Source organism: Orbicella faveolata, unplaced genomic scaffold (genome assembly GCF_042242905.1).
Source record: "Orbicella faveolata isolate gen_17 unplaced genomic scaffold, um_ofav_v1 contig_1, whole genome shotgun sequence".
NCBI classification, from domain to species: Eukaryota; Metazoa; Cnidaria; class Anthozoa; order Scleractinia; family Merulinidae; genus Orbicella; species Orbicella faveolata.
This window is the reverse complement of record NW_028301536.1, coordinates 7,045,001-7,063,815: the sequence shown is the minus strand read 5'-3', so window position 1 is coordinate 7,063,815 and position 18,815 is coordinate 7,045,001. Positions and strand designations below refer to the sequence as shown.

Below are 18,815 nucleotides of genomic sequence, written 5' to 3'. Positions count from 1 at the left end.
GAAACCCAACAATTATAATGGATTAATTTTTGTAGACTGGTGCTAAAAAGAAATGACAGAGTAATAAGTAATTGTTGATGACTAACATTGGTGAGGATGACTGAAAAAGGACTCAGTAAGGATGGCGGAGCAAGGATGGGAGCAAGGATGTCGCAATGGTGAGAGCGCTCGGCTCCCAGCTCCCTCCAACGTGGCACGGGTTCGATTCTGGCCCGGTGCCATATGTGGGTTGAGTTTGTTGTTAGTTCTCGCCTTGCTCCGAGGGTTTTTCTACGGATTCCGCGGTTTTCCTTCCTCCACGAAAACCAACACTCCAAATTCCAGTTCCACCAAGGTAGAGGACCTACCGCTCCGGTTTCAAGGCCTGGCCTGGTTCTTGGCAAGACACTTTACTCTCACAGTGCCTCTCTCCACCCAGGTGTATAAATGGGTACCGGCATACTTAATGCTGCGGATAACCCTGCGATGGACAAGCATCCCATCCAGGGGGGGATAGAAATACTCCTAGTCGCTTCATGCTACGGAAAACGGAGATAGGCGCCGGCCTTCAAGGCTTGATCGCAGAATTTAGTCACCAAACAAGAAGTTTAAGTTGTCATGATTTCATTTGGATTCCTGTGAAACGTTGCCCCTACCCTCCTTCCCCCACATCCTCCTCCCCGACAAAAAAAAAAAAAAAAAAAAACACTTGAAAGGTGTCAGCTTTTCGTTTAGTCCACGCGTTTATTGAAGGAATTTTTCCTACATTTTTGTAGTGGCAGTGGTTTGAACTGTTATACCGCGGATAAAACTATTTTATTTGCTTTCGAGTGCATGATATCTTACCTCGTACTGACGATATTACAGACGTTATCTAGTAAAAGTGTTTTCTTTTCTTTTTTCAATTATTTACGACTGTTGCTAATTGGCTGTGCCAAAGGGATCATGTTTTTCCTATGGGGATTTCTGAAATATTTCGTCTAACACATTCTCTTCAGGTTAAATTTATCAGCTTTGTTTAATGCAGAAAAGAGAATATTCCAAATTTCTGATTTTACTTTTTCACTGCCATTCCCTCGTTACATCGTCTAACAAATTAATTCGCGAATATCATTTCTTAATTGAATAGATACTTGGCGATACGGTCGACCGGATTGTAGTTCAATATGAACTATAAACGTATGCCAAAAACTGCCATGACAGAAGTCTCGATTAAGTCGAATCTGGATCAGTGAACAATTGAAAATACAGCACTAGTTAAAAAGTACTTCAATAAATTGAACCAAGCAAGAGAAACTAAGTTTTACGTGATCATTTTTGTTGGCTATTAATCTTTAATAGAAAGATCAATTTTTCATAAGTTTGCAGAGTTTTTATTTCCACACCAATCAAATATTTAACATTCTTTGTGATTGATCGATTGAAACCAATACTGTTAAAGTCTTCTATAACCTTAGTTACGAAAGATAAAATAAAAAATCTTCCTCAGTTACGCAGTAAATGTTTTTCGCTTGTGGTTCTATTGTCAAGGAGGGTTGTTTTTCTGCCACGAAAACGAAAACGATTTTGGACAGAATTCCTCATCTACACTCAGAATACTTTTGTTAATTAATGGAGGGATTATATGTGATATCTGAACAGCCCTCAGGTGACACCGAGCATTGGCTCAATGGATTTCTACAAATTCAAAGCGAGGAAGCCCGAAAGCGACTTATGGTAGAGCGATCTCTTTGGGAAAATACAACTGACGACGAAAATTCGCATGATGAAAGTGATCTGTCTGGGATTTTTAACTTTAATGACATGGAATCCAACCGACAAATTGACGAAGAAGTTTTGTCCTTCAAAGATTTAGAATTGTGTGTTCCGACCGAACAGGAACGCGCAACAACTAACGAAAGCCTATTGATTCACGGAGATGAACGACGATTAAGTCACGACGCCAGCCGAAGCCAAGACGATCATGACACGACTCTCCGATCTGGTGAGGATTTGAGTTCCAGTCTACTGGCCAATGGGGGAAAAACCACGACATCCGATGAAATATCGATTAACGGCGAAGAGCAACGAGCTGGACACGATGATAGTGAAAAGCGTTTGGCAGAACAAGTTATGAACGAGAGTGGTGAAGCTGTTTTGGATTTTGAAACCGAGTTGGTGGAGGTAGCGAGTATGGGAATCATTCATTCCAAACAACAGCTCTTGAAGGCGATAAACGAGTTCAACAAGAACGTGGTAGAGAAGGAACGTGTGCACTTTATGCAGGCAATGATGCAAATAGAAGAAACAGTTAATGAGGTCTTAGAGGAAGTGGAGCGGCTCGATAACAGCTTCAAGTTACAAAGAATGAGTCCTGATAGTTACTATGAGATGAAGTCACGCAATGAACTAGACATACTTGTTGTGCTTGAGAACGTCTCTCCGAAAGAATTTTCCATCGAGGATATGAAAACACCAACCGGATATGCACGAATACGTGTGACGTCATCTGCCGTGACGTCATCATCAAATGTGGCGTCATCTTCAAGCATGACGTCAGCATTAAACATGGCGCCATCAGAGGAGGAGATGCTATGCTGGTGTACAGAGACGCAGTCGGGGGAAATCCTCTTTTCACCGAAAAAGTTGTGTAAGAAATTCGCTGCCTTAGTGTCCAGAGCGGCTGGTAGAATTTTAAAACACGGTTCCAGTACACAGCGGAAGCGAGTGTCGTTTTCTGATAGAGAGACCACGGTTCCCTTCATAGTTAATCTTATTCCTACTGTAGCATGTCCGCAGACCTGGCCTCTGTGCGCTTACTGGCTCAGAAACTACAGCAAAAAGTGGCCCGCGCCGCGTGTCAAAGATGACGTCATGCACGGAGGAATGCACCTTGTCGCCTTGGCAACGAGCCAGGAGACTGACCCGTTGTGGCGAATAAGCTTCTGCTCTTCTCGACGACGACTTCTTCAATCTGATTGTGAAGGGAAAAAGAAATGTTTGCGTCTGTTGAAAGTCCTTCTTGACAAAGACTTGTCACGTCCTAAAGGCGTCATACCACTGTACCTAGAAAACATAGTACTGTGGGCAAGTAGAAAACACTGGCAGCAAGAGGAATGGGCCGAATGCATGTTAGCGGACAGATTTCTGGAGATGTTAGCGGCGTTGCTCAAATGTTTGGAGAACAACGACTGCTATCATTTTTTTGTACCTACCATGAACCTTTTTAATGATTTGAAATCCGACGTTGCCGAAGTCCTGGCTGCGAAAGTGAAAGATATCTTGCATAATCCTTTCAAATACTTGAAAATTGAGAAAGTCACCAGGTAATTTTGAAAATACCTCAATTATAGTTGAAATACTATTGTGGTAACATTTATGTGCCAGCGTTATTTTCATTCATTCCTTCCTCTTGAGGTGTATTAAGAGAATGAACTGTTAACTTAAAGCAATTTTATAACGAACATCGTAAAACCAAAACCTAAGTACTGTATAGTAATCATATCCATGTCAGCCAATCACAGCAAAGTAAATTAAGCAGACCAATCGGGGCGCAAAGCAAACTTGATATAATCAGTGGCAAGCGTGGAAAAATACGTCCAATCTATTCACTACTGGATGTATGTTTGCACCTGATTGGTGGAACACACGTTTGCTTTGATTGGTTAGTCAGAACACGCTGCACGTCTTGGCCAGTTACAGTGCACGGGAAATCACAGCGAACCCGTACTAAACATTTTCGAAAATTGCTTTTTGCACGCTTGTTTGAAACGAGAACTATTCAGAAAAATTGCCGTTCTAGCAAAGTGAATGGTTTTTTGTGCACTTTTGATAAACAACATTAACCGAAACTGGTCACAAGAGAGGCTTCAAATGACTGACAACACGCGAATTAATTGTGAATCAAGTTTTAATACAGTTCTAAAAATAACCATTCCCTTGAGCACAAGTGGCAATTACAAATTATATTTACTACATCAAAATACACATTTTTCCAAAATATAGTTACATGTAATTAGTTTACTAAAAACGCATCGCAGCAATTACAAAACAAGCCTGTTTACACCTGATGCCAATGCTCGAATGCGTTTTGGAAAATAAAATTGCCGTGTAAACCGAACTATAGACGAGGATTTAGATCAATATTTACGAGCTCCTCGCTCGCATCAGGTTTAAGCTCGTTTTCCAGCCGCTTTGGGTGACTGGTTGTCATATATTCTTCTTACAAAACCGCATCACGGTTGAAAATCGAGCCCACATCAAGCCATGTGATCACAAGTTTTCTATTTCACTAACAAATTTTTGGGCGAGATATGAGTGACATGACGTCACAACCGTGTTGAGTTTGATATCTAATCAGCAAAAGCGTTGTATAACCATAATTAAAACAGTAGCTAGTTTCCATAATTTATCATATAAAGTATTCAAAACGCGCGGGAAAAAACTTGGAAAATAACAAATCGCAAAATAAGCTCTCTTATGCAAATAGTTTAAGTGGCAATGTTTACAACCAGAACTGTTTGCAAACAACGACTGAGAATTAGCATATCCTAAAACGAACATATCGATGTGAATATTAGTCGTTTAAAGTTACATTAAGTTATTTACATGAATTGAAATTAAATACCAACCCTAATAAGTTTTCGCAAATAATTATGCCTTACAATTATCATTAATATACTTACTGTTTAAATATTCAATCCTGCCGTTATTGTAAACAGCTTCTAATAAAATACATTTTTAAGTATCAGCCTTATAACAGGTTATTATCAAAACCTAGAAATAAAGTCAAGCTGGGTCAACCCTTTTTGGCCTCGAATACGAACGATATAAAATGACCTCATATATGATTAAATGAGCATAAATTACCCGAATCCAAAACCAAGGAGGTCTCGGGCAAAAGTTTGAATCAAGAGTTTCCAAACGATAACTATGGGCGCTTTGATTTCGGCAGAGAAAAGGGTTACAACAAATTTTATTGCTTTTGTAAACAGACTGAGAGTATAATATACGGTTTGCCTTAGTTGTTCATGGTTTTTTCGCCATACCCAAATTGGTAATCACTCAATATGACTGGAGTGATAGCTCTATTAACTATTTTAACTGAAATAACGAGTACAAAATGATGTTAACAAGCCAAGTTTGCCATATCTCGTTGACGTAAGGAAATTTCACCAAATATGGGTAAGATGAACATCTAATCGTCCAAGTTTGGTACGCTTCAGCGACATATCAGTCTGGTCTGGTCTCGCCATGTGTACGAAAAATATTCTGCGAAACGCAGTCGAGCAAAAATGAGAAACATGGCTCTACCAGATTCACCTGAGATCTCGCCCTGACGTACCACGACTTGGTATACTTAGTGGTTCCTATTAGCAGCAGGAGCAAAAATTGTATTGATTAGCAGTCAGGTTCTTGCCTCAAAAATAACTGCGTTCGTTTTTTTTTTTTTTTAAGGGTTTTCATTTCGCAATGTCGGTAACATGCACAGTTTATGATCACTTATCCAATTGATCAATCACAACATAACTTATCCTAACTAACCATCTAAACCGCCACCTGGAGCAGCTCCACACCCCGGCATACGCGCCGCTTTCTGAAACACTTGACTCGCGAAGCACCTCGAGCGAAGCATCTTTAAGCAAAGCATCCTAAACGGACGTATCACCTGGTCTGTGCCCGTTGCGTTGTGAGAACTTTCTAGTGCCGGGAAAACTGTTATTTGCGCCTTGTAAGCTGTGTGCAAACAGCTGCTCTTGTCTGATGAGTAAACTGTCGAAGAGGGCGTCGAACCTCGAGTCCATGTGCTCGAGTAAGGCCTGGAGCTTAGCGTCTACTCTCCCCATGATCCTTTTCTCCGCGGCGTAGATGTTTGTGGTGATGGAGTTGTACACTGATAGACATCCGGGACATCCACATTCAGTGCACCTGTTGAAGAAAGCAAACGAAGCTTAGTGAAATAAACTATCATTTATTATGGTCCCCAGTTATACAACTCGTCTTCCTGTTCCCAATTTTCCCTCTGTCAACATCTTCACTCGCTTCACTGTATTTCACTGCATTCCCCTGCCGACACCTCCACCCCACCTACGCCAGTGGCATCTCTATCCTCTCTTACCTGGCTTTATTTCCAGGTTCTGATCCATCAGACTCTACCTTTTCCAATGGCGCGGGCGCCTGCTCAGCCATCACTCGTTCAACAGCACGTCTGTCCTCTAAACAGAACGACTGAGCCCGCGGGTTAAGCTGAGCCTGCGTTGGCACTGGAAACGCGCTCCCGAGGGACACTGGTCTAGATTTCCGCACCATGTTGCGACTCGCACGGACACGTGACTGTAGGTATGTTTCCCAGCGGTGCTTGGCGAGCGTGGGTGATTCTGGTATGTCTGTTTCGCCATTTTCCGCCGGCAGTGAGCCAGGGCTGTTAGCTGGTTCTGCTTTCTTGTCTACCATGAGGCCTGCTAGCATGTTAATAAAACCTTCATCGCTTTCCGGACTGCCTGGCAAATCTCTTCCTGCAAGGAAAAATTCCAGTTAGTAGGAAAATGAGATCATTGGTACAATTCCATGAATTAGTAGTAATGACCACTGGAAAATATCAATAGATATTTGGTGTACGGAAATACACAATCACGAGAGTAACGATCTTCCTGAGAGCTTTGAAGTTATATGCAACTTCACCGTCTTATTAACTGCAGCAGAACAAAGGCATAAAAATTAACAAGTAGGTCAGGCTCGTCACGCATTCCTCGTTGGGAAGAATGCGTGACGAATCAAAAGAACGTTTTGCGCAGGAGACTAGTCTTCACACGGAAGCAAATATCTGAAAGTCATCTCTTCTTCTCCTGAGAGGACCCTGGGAACGAGGTTGCCGTATTACCCAATAGGCCACGTTCGATATATCAATATTGTGACATGGCTCCGAGGCTTTCGGGACAAACTTCCATATTTGGTGTTGTTTTCTTTGTATCCAAGTCTCTTTTGGGATTTGAGAGATAAAAGAAACTTAAAAAAATTTATAATTTTGAACCAAAAGCCTCGGAGCCATGTTAGAATATTGATATATCAAACATGGCCTATTAAAGAGATAATCTTGAATAAGTCAGGTCGGAGAGTTAAATATCACTTATAGATATGCATATCATCCAGCGATTTGTAAGATTACATAGAAGTCATACATTTGTTTGCGATATAAAGAACAAAGTTCCTATCTAAAATATAAAACAACAGATTCCCACCCATTCTTTCCGCTTTCTCCTCTTCGTCTAGTTGTTTGGCTCGTGCCATCGCTTGCGATAAGATACTTGTTTCACTTCCCGATAAACTAGCAGCGCCAAGATTTTCAGGCCGTGGGCCATTGCCTACACTGAGCGACCTGGCACGATCTATAGCACGACTGCTTTGACTCTGTCAAACATAAACCAATCAATTAGCTATGGGGCGAGGTCACAATATTTTACGAAATTCTGTTGATTTCCGAGCATTATAAATGAATACGACACTCACGCAAACTACTGCGTGGAATCCGTTTTAAAATTCTCCAATTTTGCCCATTAGACTTTTCCATAATTCTTTTTGGTCCTTTTAATTATTGCAAAATTCCAGTTCATTCTATGACCAGGTTGGTTCATTAGTGCTGAAATTACCTAAAATTGTATGACCTTGGGGATGGGGGTGGAAGAGTTGAGAGGGGGAGGATTACTTTTTCTTCTGTTTTAAAGCTGTACAGGTCATTTCCGCTGGGTGTGGTCGTTTATCCTGGTTGTTTTCATGCGCATGCTCCCAAGGGAAAAAGATGGTGCCTGGTACATTTACCTATAATTCTTAGCGGACAAAAAAACCCTTAACAATGATCATAGAAACTTACAGAAAGGTTCTAACATCTTTAAACCCAACATGCACAATTTCGTTAGCACATGTACAAATATTGCCAAAAATAATATGGCTTTCCTTCCGCCTAGTGTTGGCTGTGTTAGGTTTGCAAAGTGTTGTGATAAAATATGTATAATGTGAAGTATGTATGAAATAATCCATATTTGAACTGCGGTTGTAGATGAAAGTGAAGAATGATCATTGCAGTAAATTTTCCAATTTAAGCAACTGGAAAGAAGAAGCCTGAAAAAAATCAGGGCTTCAACAGGATTCGAACCCGTGACCTCCGCGATACCAGTGCGATGCTCTACCAACTGAGCTATGAAGCCACACATCGGGAGCGAGGTCAATTAATTGAGTTCATATCTTCCCGTGAGGAGTAAAATGATGTGAAGTATATATGAAATAATTCATATTTGAACTGCGGTAGTGGATGAAAGTGAAGAATGATCATCGCAGTAAATTTTCCAATTTAAGCAACTGGAAAGAAGAAGCCTGAAAAAAATCAGGGCTTCAATGGGATTCATATATACTTCACATCATTTCACTCCTCACCGGTAGATATGAACTCAATTAATTGACCTCGCTCCCAATGTGTGGCTTCATAGCTCAGTTGGTAGAGCATCGCTCCGGTATTGCGAAGGTCACGGGTTCGAATCCCGTTGCAGCCCTGATTTTTCTCAGGCTTCTTCTTTCCAGTTGCTTAAATTGGAAAATTTACTGTGATGATCATTCTTCACCTTCCTTTAAAATATTTGTAGTCGCCATCTTTTTTCCCATTGGGATTCACACTGTAAGTATCACAAAATGGGGTACCACTAGCATGAAGGGAAAATGAATCCTTTCAAATTTAGTGCAAGCATGCACTTATTATAATTCTTTTATCTTACCACTTGCTTGCTTTCCATGGCTTCCAGGAGCTGCTGAGCCTCTGGGAAGAGTTGTTTGCCCAAACTATCTAAATAGCTTCTCACATTTGCTATATCCACTTGGCCTGGTATTAAACCCTGAGAAATGTTATGTAGACAGAGTACCATACATGAATGAACTTCAAATTTAAAAAAAAAATACACTGTTTCTCTCTTCGGATTTTGATAAAATTAATGCCCACCTGGTAATTTTGCTACATATTAAGTTCAAATTCTGACGAGAGTATGATTCTTAACTGTTATTTCATGGTCAGACCATCTGCTATTTACTCCCTTAAGAACATCTGCATGCACAGCAAGCACTGTGTCAGGAGTGGATGACACATCATGGTTGCAAACAAGCATCACATATGTGGCATCCATTAACAAGAAACTAAAACTATCAAAAAAAGTCTTTGCTTTTACCAAAGTCACCCACGGACAAGAACTTATACCTTAAAAGTACTGACACTTGCTTCAAATGGGATAGTTAGGCCATTCCAGGTTGATCCCTCTCCCCCCATTACTGACAGTGTTTTAGTCACACCTCAACTATATAACAGTGCCAATTTAATATATTTTATTGTAGTTCTGGGTGGAGAGAGACACTGTGAGAGTAAATTATATTTGACAATAAGGACCACAGCACGAGGACCCCAAACTGACTCCAATCTGAACCTCTTAACCTGGGCAAATGTTCCACTACCACAAGCCTTATCAGTTGTCAGTTGTTCAAATTTCATCTCCTACAGTATTGTTTTCACGAAATTCTTCTAAAGCCTCTTAAGCACCTTCACGCTGTGTTAAGTTATGTGGGCATTCTTGTTCATCTTGCTTCTCGGAGAATTTCTTCACGATAAAATTTTCACATCATTTTGTACTCTAAAGATGATTTCCAGTCTGTACTCCACACTCTCAAGAGTTTGTTTTCGTTTTTTGTAGTGTTTCATGTAAGACATCACAAAATGTAACATTTTGCAACAACTTACATGAAGGAAATTCAAAGTTTCACGTCAACTGCCATTATGGATTTGAAGCTTCATGCTTCATTCTTTCTCATATCACTTGATGAAACAGCTTCACAGCTGTAAAAAACAATGAAACTGTTGGAAAAAGAATTTGAAAGGCCTCAAAGATAGGGTATGTGGTCCATAACGAATAACATTGATTCGCAGAGTGAGACTTATAGACATTAGGGTGCCAAGACTGGGCAGTACAGACTGGAAATCATCTTTAAGACAGAGGCTAGGAGGTTTGGGATAGAAGTTACTAGCTAGCCTAAGAAACATGAATAAGGACTAATAAATATAATTACTGAGTTTTTTTGTGTGTGTGTTGGGTGTAAATCTGGGAACATCTTGAAAGGTAAAATACAGTGAGAGACTAAACTATATTTTTTCGAATTCAAAGCAGAGTTTAAACACAAAACTCAAACTTACATAATTAAATACATGATTTATTAGTTAACTGACCTGTAATGGAATCCCAGATGTAGCAGGTGCAGTTAGTCTAGCAACTCTCACAACAATTGTCTGAAGTCTCATGGACTGCTCTTCAGGGTATGATAGGAACTGGAAAGGAAAATACAATATTTTCTTGTTAAATAACACCTCTAGCCTTCCCCAAATGTGCCAGCAGCTAGAGAAATTGTGCCCCCAGTCTTGAAAATTTGCCTTTGGTGGACTCTGATCTGGTACAGCAACACAGCTCTAAACTTTACTTCTGTCAATAATCTTCCCAAAATTATGTGACACAGAGTGCAGAGGAGCCCAAATTTTACAATGAGGACCGCTTAAGAATAGACCTCCCATGAATATGGTTTGCCAAAACCTTTTCAAAATATTATACAAAAGAAAATTGCTTGCACTCATTTTTCCTTACCATGCTTACTTCTTAATTCAGGGTGCAGGGATGGCGCAGTGGTGAGAGCACTCCCTCCCACCAATGTGGCCCGGGTTCAAATCCTGGACCTGGTGTCATAAGTGGGTTGAGTTTGTTGCTGGTTCTAGTCCTTGCTCTGAGAGTTTTTCTCCGGGTTCTTTGGTTTTCCTCCCTCCACAAAAATCAACATTTCTAAATTCCAATTTGATCAGGAATTTGAGGGCCACAGGTTTGTCAGTCATGAGACTGTTGTTTGTTTCCCCCGTTAAACAAAGTTAATTAATTAATTAATTATAATAATTTAATTAATCAAAACAAAGTTAATTTACTTAAATGTGTAGCAGACGATTTCAGTTAAGCTTTCTTGAGAGAACTTTGGTGTTCACAATTTTGCTATGAGTGGATGCATAATTTAATAACTTATACGGGCAGAGTTTTCATGGCCATAAATTGCAAAACAAAATACTTATCGAACTTATGCATTTGGTCTGCTATGGGGAACAAGTACTGTTCCCCTATTGCTTGTTGTACAGTAACCATGAAAATACACAGTAATGTTGGTCATCTGATGTACTAATGGTGACTGGAATCATTAGCTAATGGCAAATTTTCTCATTACAAAATTATCGAACACAGGTTAGGTTAAGGATGTTTACCTTCACCAAGCAACGGCATGTTCCATGGATGAACTCAGTCAGGTCAAACTCAGTCTCAAACAATGATACTTTTCTACATCAAGAACAAAACAAAAAACAAATTAAAATTGTGAGCTCTACGATGCAGTCTCCAGAGCCGTAGACAGGGGAAAAGTATGACTGAGGTAAGCTAAGGTTCATGGTCAAATTGTCTTCCTAGGTATTTAGCAGTGTTTTTACTTTTCCCCTTCTAAAACAGAACAAAACAAACAAAAAAAAACATTTGAAAAAATTGACTGAGGCAAGTACCTCATGCTGGTTATGGTTCTGACAGTTCCCATTTTGGTTAGACGATTTCCCACAGACTATTTCAATTGTTTTATTATTTAATATCACTTACAGTACATGTATTACATAATATTTACAAGTAGAGTGGAGTTGAAAGCAAATAGTCATTAATAAACTTCATGTTATCTGAGTGAAGCAAAATGGTATCACTTCACAGTCTGTATCACCAATAATCATGCTGAAACTTCCTGATTGCCGAAGATCACTGACATGTTCTGAAGATTACCAAAAACCAGCCAAGGGTTGTCTATGATAAAGACCAAAAACTGATTGCCAAAACCCAAGGACCTCCTGTTCTAAAAAGTCAGACCAATTTAAAATCTAAAATTAATACCCTAGGAACAGATGATCCACATGTAGATCAAACACCTCTTGATCTAATACAAAAGATCCCAAATCAATGCTTTAACACCTCTACACATCTATTCAAACTGAGTAAGTCTGACTCTTTCCTAACATACACAACTAAAGTATACCTTCCTTTCCTGATAGTGAGCATAATTCCCCTTGCTGTTTTTTCGTAATTATCATCAATATAAAGCTCAACATTCCTTGCTTCGGAGACAATAACAATGTTCTTGATGTAGAACTCTTGCGCCATAGGATGCGCTGTGAAACTCATTTCACACGGCACCACATCACTGTGTGGTTTTGGCCGTGTGAGAATCACACCCGCTCCTGCTGACTGAACACAACCAACAACAAGCTGATCTTGGGCTCTGAAATAAAGACGTGCAAAATTAATGAAAGTTCCTTTATCTTGTATCACTCAATACTGTACATGTAAAAGAAATATGCATATGATTGTACACTTAATTACCCTAATATTGTGTACATGTACTTTTGAACATTTGGTATCTGATAACAGGGCTGTCATTAAGGGCTGTAACACCTGTTACAGCTGAGTTCACTCGGTGTTACAGGTGAAGATGTCGATTGATGTTACGAACATGCTACACTTACCTAATTTATTTTTAAACATTTCCCTGTTGAAATAAACATAACTGTTTCTTGGTGTCTTGCCTCCTTGGTTCTACTATTTATATTTTACTCTGGAGATGAACTTTTAGTTTGCTTAATCGTCGTGAATTACATTTAGATGCCATTTTAAGCAGCAAAACTTATTACGCAATGCGCTGCTCCTACCTTTTGAGAAATTGCGCCGACCGATGTAAAGTGTTGTCCAGGCTGATCGATCGTGTTTGGTCCCGCGTGTGTGTAGAGAAAGTTATGTTTTAATATGAAGAAGAGAGAAGAACCCACGTCAAAACAGCCTGGGATCGACAGATTTTTTTCTAAATCCCAACGCACCAATGGAAATGAGGAAGCTCACAAAACAGTCGGTCGAGGCGGTCGACAAATACCAGCGATCACAGCTTCAAGTACTGCAAGTACTTCAGCCGCACGTGGGCAGCCTGTAGAACCGAGTATTATGCTACAAAGAGTGGACAAAAAATTTCCCGAGTCTAGAAATGGTAAAGCATTTCATTCTTATTACCACTGTAACGGAAAGAGATGTTCAATGTCTGATCCAGCTCATTTGAGCTTCTCTGACGGTAAGATAGCTTGGTAATGTAGAGATGTTATTATAATTTTTATTTCCGGTTTCACTCCCGTTTTATACATTTGACCATAATAACGAATTATTATAACTGTTAGCAAACATCAAACCATATTGCTGATTATGGACTGTCATTTATTCTTTTTTTAAACAAGGAACACTCAAAGTCTGTTGGAGATATTTTATAACTTTATTCATTTGATCTCTGTAAATTAAGGTGCATGAATTTGAAATTATGCACTGTGAAAAACACACAGTACTAAAATAAGGACCACTTGAATAGGTTGGTGCAACAAAGAAGTTATTTCACTATTTGCTGATGATGTACTATAACATATTATCACCCTGTTTTATCAGCATTTTTGATTAGGAAAATTGCCATTTTCATGCCCTAGAAAGCAGGAAAATGCATTTCCAGGGGTTTCATGCTCAAAAAATTTCTGAGAGGCATGCCCCAGACCCCCCTAGATGCTCAGGCCCTTTCGGGCCTTCGGAACGTGGCCGTGGGTCATGTATTTCACTGCTACAGGTGATAACTTACATGCAACGGCTGCTTCAAAACTTAATGACAGCCCTGGATAAAATTATAAAATTATAGGTTGTAATTAGTTTTGTAAAAAAATAATGATAAGTGCCACAAAACAATTACCTTAATTTATTTCAATTAACTAAAGGGTAAATGTATGACCAAGAGGTCAAGTACAAAAAAATTGCCATTGGATTAGTAGCACTCCATGATGTCAACCTTTGGGGTTTATATTTTAGTTAGTTTCCTATTTTCCTATTATTTTCTGCGAAAAAAGGGTACAGCTAGCTCCTGAAACCCAAAAGAAACAAAACGTGCTGACCATATCATTTAACATTCAACCGACCTTCAGAAATAATAAACTAACAGTTTCTCAGCTTAATCATCCTAGAAGGAAAAAAACTAATCCTAAAGAAGAAAAAGAGTCCGTGATTCTGCACATTTCCAAAAAAATTCAACAACAACAAAATGTTCACTGTAGACTGAATTTTAGCCAACTCCTCTGGTTACTTTTTTCCAAGAAGAGAAAGGTAAATCAAAATTGATGGTAGCCAAATGAATGTTGACCGTTGATGGGAAATAGGAGTTGACCATCGCAGCAGAAGTGGAAATTGATATATAGTCCCTGTAATATACAATGATCCCTCTCATAATTCTAAATTTTTTACATGACCTTCCCCCCAGAAATGATAATAAACGTAAATTACATGTATCAAGCTTAAGTTAATAATATCAGAATAAATTGGAGTTTTAATTGATAATAATACTGTAGTAGTATTGCAAGTGCGAGCTGATTAACTGTTTATCAGTGGGATGTGGTTGTTAATTCAGGGGTTGCCTGTATTTGCAGCCAAATAGTTGATGAGGTTGAATTGAGGCTGTTTGGTTCATAACAAAGAAGGGGGAAGGGGGGGGGGGGGTCCAGAGGAATGCTCCCCTATGAAAATTCATCAAATTTTCAGAACCTCAGATATGCTATTTTCCCACGCCAGGTTTGTCACGCACTACAGACAGAAAAACATCTGTTTGTAAAGAAGTGGAAAGGAATTATTTAACGTGCAAACAAAGCACTGGTAATTAAGGTACATTTGCTGTGTGTACTTTGTTACTTAAAGAATTAAAAGAATCTTGCTACAACCCAAAAAAGAAAGTAATATTATAATCTGACTCACAAAGGATAAGCGCTATGTCCTTTGTCAGAATTTACATTTCTTTGGGAACTTTGCAGCAGCATTCCTTCACAAGATTGGCATATAAATTTTACCCTTTTGAACTTAATTGTCATTCTTATAAGCTGTCAGTCTTTCAAAAAGAAAGAAAATTTCTCAGCTACCAATAATTCCCAATTAACACATTCTCTTCCACACATTAAGAATACATTACACACCCACAGTTTATAATTTCGAATTTACATGAGAAAGATTAAGAAAAATGGAGATTCCAATCAACTATGGTTGAACAAGTATAGAAAAAAGCCGAAAAAACCCTTTTTGTCCTTGTTTACCTCAGCGTAAAGATAAACATTTACTTGCTCTGAAGAAAATTAATATTGACTTATGTCAAAAGATAAAGACATAGGACAAGCGTGTTTTCATAGTAATTAGAATAAATAATCATTTGCAATCATTTTTCAAGTCCAGTGATTTTTGAATCGCATTTAGAAATACTTCTAGTAAGATTCATTACTTAGTACTTCAGTTAATTAAAAACCAGGTTTAAACATTTTTATAGCGTTTGTAGACAATGCATTGTTTCACGACGTCGGATTATTATCACAAAATTACTTGGTTTAAACCTAAACAATCACACCTATTTTTAACCAAAAGAAAAAAAATTGATTGGATCGCGTGACAAAGAACTAAGCTAACGTTCTACGAGCGAAGACCCCCTAATGTTTTCACCTAGCATGTGTGTTTCTTAATTTCCTTCTCAAAGCTAAAAGGTTAAGATTAAAAGAGACTGCTAACATAGATTAGACTTTTAATCCTACCTACGTACTACTTATTAAAGGCGATCTCGAATTGTTACATTTTGTTTATTTGCGCACCACGGGGATTAATTGAATAAGCCCGTTTTCGGTTAGCTTGAAACGGCGCCATCAATATTTGCTCAGTTTCGCCACTGGAACAAATCGATACAAGCTTAAAACGCTACTTTGCCGATGGCAAATTAAACGGTTTAACATCGATAGCAAACAAAATAATTCATCTTGTACCGTTATGAGAAGTAAGGTTCAAAATGAAATGAATGAAAACTTAAAATAAGTTATAATCATACCTTGTTTCACCATCGCCGACGACATGGAATACGGCTGATTGTACAGCTTGTACATCCAATCCTTCAGGGTAATCCCAGGAGAAAGCTATCTGAAATCTTGCCCAAAAGTTTGATAGATCCTCCAGATCCATTTACAAGAAATCTTATCGCTTGTGCACTTCTCAATTCGATCGTTTGTTTTCAGCGATGACGGATCGAGCTTGCCCACACATGGCGAACGAGCGAGCGAGAACAACGAAACTTAATCCTTGTAAACAAAACAAAGAATTCTCGTTGTATTTATCGACGTAGCATCCAGTTTGTTGAGCTTGTTTTCGTTTCTGTTGTTCGAGCCTCAAGGCAAACAATCACTATTCAACTTCCGATGCCAAATGCTTCAATTTTCCTCATGAAAATTTTCCTTGAAAGCGCGAAAACTGAGCAAGGTTAGTGCCCAGGTCACAGTCGCGCGCGATGGAACTTAAAAATATAGACTGGAATGAACTCTTGGAATCGGAGAAGGAGACTCAAAAGTTCTTTTTGGTCTTTGAGCCTCGCAAAAATGTGGATTGGAATCAAGTCAGAAAAGCAATATTTTAGTGGAAGGTAAGATGCTGCCCGGAATTTCCCTTATATGATATACCCGAATCTAGTCTCCCTTGTAGCCGTTTTTAGTGTCATCATGCAACGCTCCTCCCCAGAATCATGATGTGAGTGAAAACACATCACAAAATTGACCACTAAGAGGGTCCTAAAGGAGGGCTGGAAGAATTTCAAATTTTGTACAGATTCCATTTCAGGCCTGTTTTTGGCCTAAATCCCATATTCACATTTCTTTTGTTTGTGATTTCCAGTCCCAGAGAAACAAATTATATTTTCTCAGTGAAAAAACAGACAAATCCCAGCATCTGTTCTACCCCTTCAGGTAGGCTGTGAACACAGACATATTTCCAGATGTAACTTGCTTCTGCTGAAAATTAAAGTATTATATAGAAAAAGTAAATAAATATTTTTGGCGGATCCAAGTGACAGCCAGAAATACGTCTATGTTCGCAGGCTGCCCTTCAGGCTGTTCCACTAAAGTCTAGTGCAAATACTATAATCCTAGACATGGGAAGTGAAAGCACCCACAGGGGCAAATTGGAGGGGGGGGATTGGGCAGGCTAGCGACCCCTTGTTGGAGAGCCAATTGCCCAATTGATTCTACAACCCCATGGTACCAGCCACCACTGTTTGAAAATCCTGGATCTGTCCCTGCACCTAACCTAGCTGCGGCAGCTAGCTGATTGGAAAGAAATGGTCACGTTTTTTTTTTTTTTTTTTTTTTCGCGTGCAAGCTAATCAGATTTTAGTGGTTACTCCAACATGACTAGTTTTATTTCTCTGTTCATTTCTGCAAATATGTGATTGTTTTTTGTGTTTGTCTAAATCTTATTGAGGAACAGACAGAAAGAATATTACCTTGAACCAGGTGGAATAAGTCAGACTAAGCTTATGTTGTTCAGTCTTAAAATTGAAGACATTCATGTTTTAGGCAATAACAAGCTGTTTATTACAGCTGAATTACAGTAAATATTTATTTACATATAACACTTTGTTTGCAACAAATCTGAAATTCGTATTTTTGTTTCATGCACCTCCAGATTCTTATATTTTTTAAATTTATTTCTCTTTATGAACAGAATTTCCAAATGCTTCATTTTTTTCCCAAACAACAGGAATATTAGATTTGGAGTAAGCACTACCACAAGCATACTGGTAGCTTAAAATTGTAATTTTCTTTTTGCAAAAACACATATGACACTTTCACTTAATGAACACAATTTTAGCTAAATTTAAGCTAATACTAGCAAATGTCCCCAAGCTACATGTAAAACAGCATAGCCTTCTGGCAACAATTTCAAACAAGCGTGTAACAAATATATGCCTGTGTTGATACAAGATTATAAAATTTCAAATCTTTTGACCAGTTTCTACATGGCCCATGCTTCAAGCTCTTTCAGCTCATTCTCATCTTGAACAGCTTTCTTTGTTGTTGCCGGAGCACTCGATGGAACGTCCGGTAGTCCTATGGCCTGGCGTTCCATTCCAACAAGTTCGCCATCAAGGCCTTCTTGTTCGATCGCGTCTAACTCTGCTCTAAGTTCGTCATCATCGAAGTCTTGATTCGAGCCTACACCACAAATCGCCTCTGAGATCTCCGTCGAAATTTCCGTCTGCTCATGAATATCATCCATAATGTCATGAACATCCTCCACGCCGAGCGATCGATGCACGTTTTTGAGCGCATCTGCAGCGGACTTCATGTTTTTCAACACTTCGGTGTTCGTCCCAGCGTTTTCCAAGGTCTCACGTTGGAATTCTATAGTCGATAAAGTCCCATCTATTTGGTTCAACTGTTTCTCGAGACGTTTTCGTCTCTTCAATGCTTGCAATGCAAGCCTCTTATTCATTTTTGCATACTTCTTCGCTGTTGTGTTCTCTGCAGTGATCTTCTTCTCCAAATATTCTTGCTTCTTTTCCAACATCTCCTCGGTATTTTTTAACTTTTGTATGGCATCTTCCGTTACTGGAATATTTTCCTTATTTTTAGTTCCAAACATACGCTGCAACAAACTCATGTCGGCAGAAAAAGGAATGAAAAATTCCGGAGACTCCGCAACAGTGTAACGGCTGCGCTTCTTTCAAAATTGCTATAACAGGAAATTGTGTAACTGGTCGTGTAAGCGTCAATCAAGTTGTCAGTCACGGATATTTCTGTAACCGGAAGTGAGCTAATCGATAACAATAGCGGCGCGACTGATCTATTCTCGACCGTTTGGCTGCCTTGTTTTGGTGTTCCACTCTCAAGGTGAATCATTTCATAGACT

General features: G+C 39.1%; 2 protein-coding genes and 1 pseudogene across 3 annotated transcripts in view; 1 reads left to right on the top strand and 2 right to left on the bottom strand.

The window, feature by feature from the left end:
* The first annotated feature begins 29 nt into the window (after positions 1 to 29).
* Positions 30 to 4,708, top strand: LOC110061510 (protein mab-21-like 2). The gene has a single exon (XM_020768344.2). The coding sequence runs from the start codon at positions 1,591 to 1,593 to the stop codon at positions 3,286 to 3,288; it is 1,698 nt and encodes a 565-aa protein (XP_020624003.2). The 5' UTR covers positions 30 to 1,590; the 3' UTR covers positions 3,289 to 4,708.
* Positions 3,851 to 16,395, bottom strand: LOC110061511 (ATPase PAAT-like). The gene is made up of 8 exons (XM_020768345.2): positions 15,967 to 16,395; positions 12,079 to 12,321; positions 11,276 to 11,348; positions 10,211 to 10,309; positions 8,721 to 8,837; positions 7,197 to 7,365; positions 6,077 to 6,473; positions 3,851 to 5,886 (listed from the first exon to the last, which is right to left on the bottom strand). Exons 1-8 carry the CDS (start codon positions 16,095 to 16,097, stop codon positions 5,610 to 5,612), a joined length of 1,506 nt encoding a protein of 501 aa, XP_020624004.2. The 5' UTR covers positions 16,098 to 16,395; the 3' UTR covers positions 3,851 to 5,609.
* Positions 16,396 to 17,473: 1,078 nt separating this feature from the next.
* Positions 17,474 to 18,815, bottom strand: part of LOC110061512 (charged multivesicular body protein 4b pseudogene) — a 1,626-nt pseudogene continuing 284 nt past the window's right edge. Inside the window, exon 1 of the transcript XR_016206492.1 lies at positions 17,474 to 18,815. This exon is cut by the window's right edge and continues 284 nt beyond it. The product of XR_016206492.1 is annotated as a charged multivesicular body protein 4b pseudogene (transcript).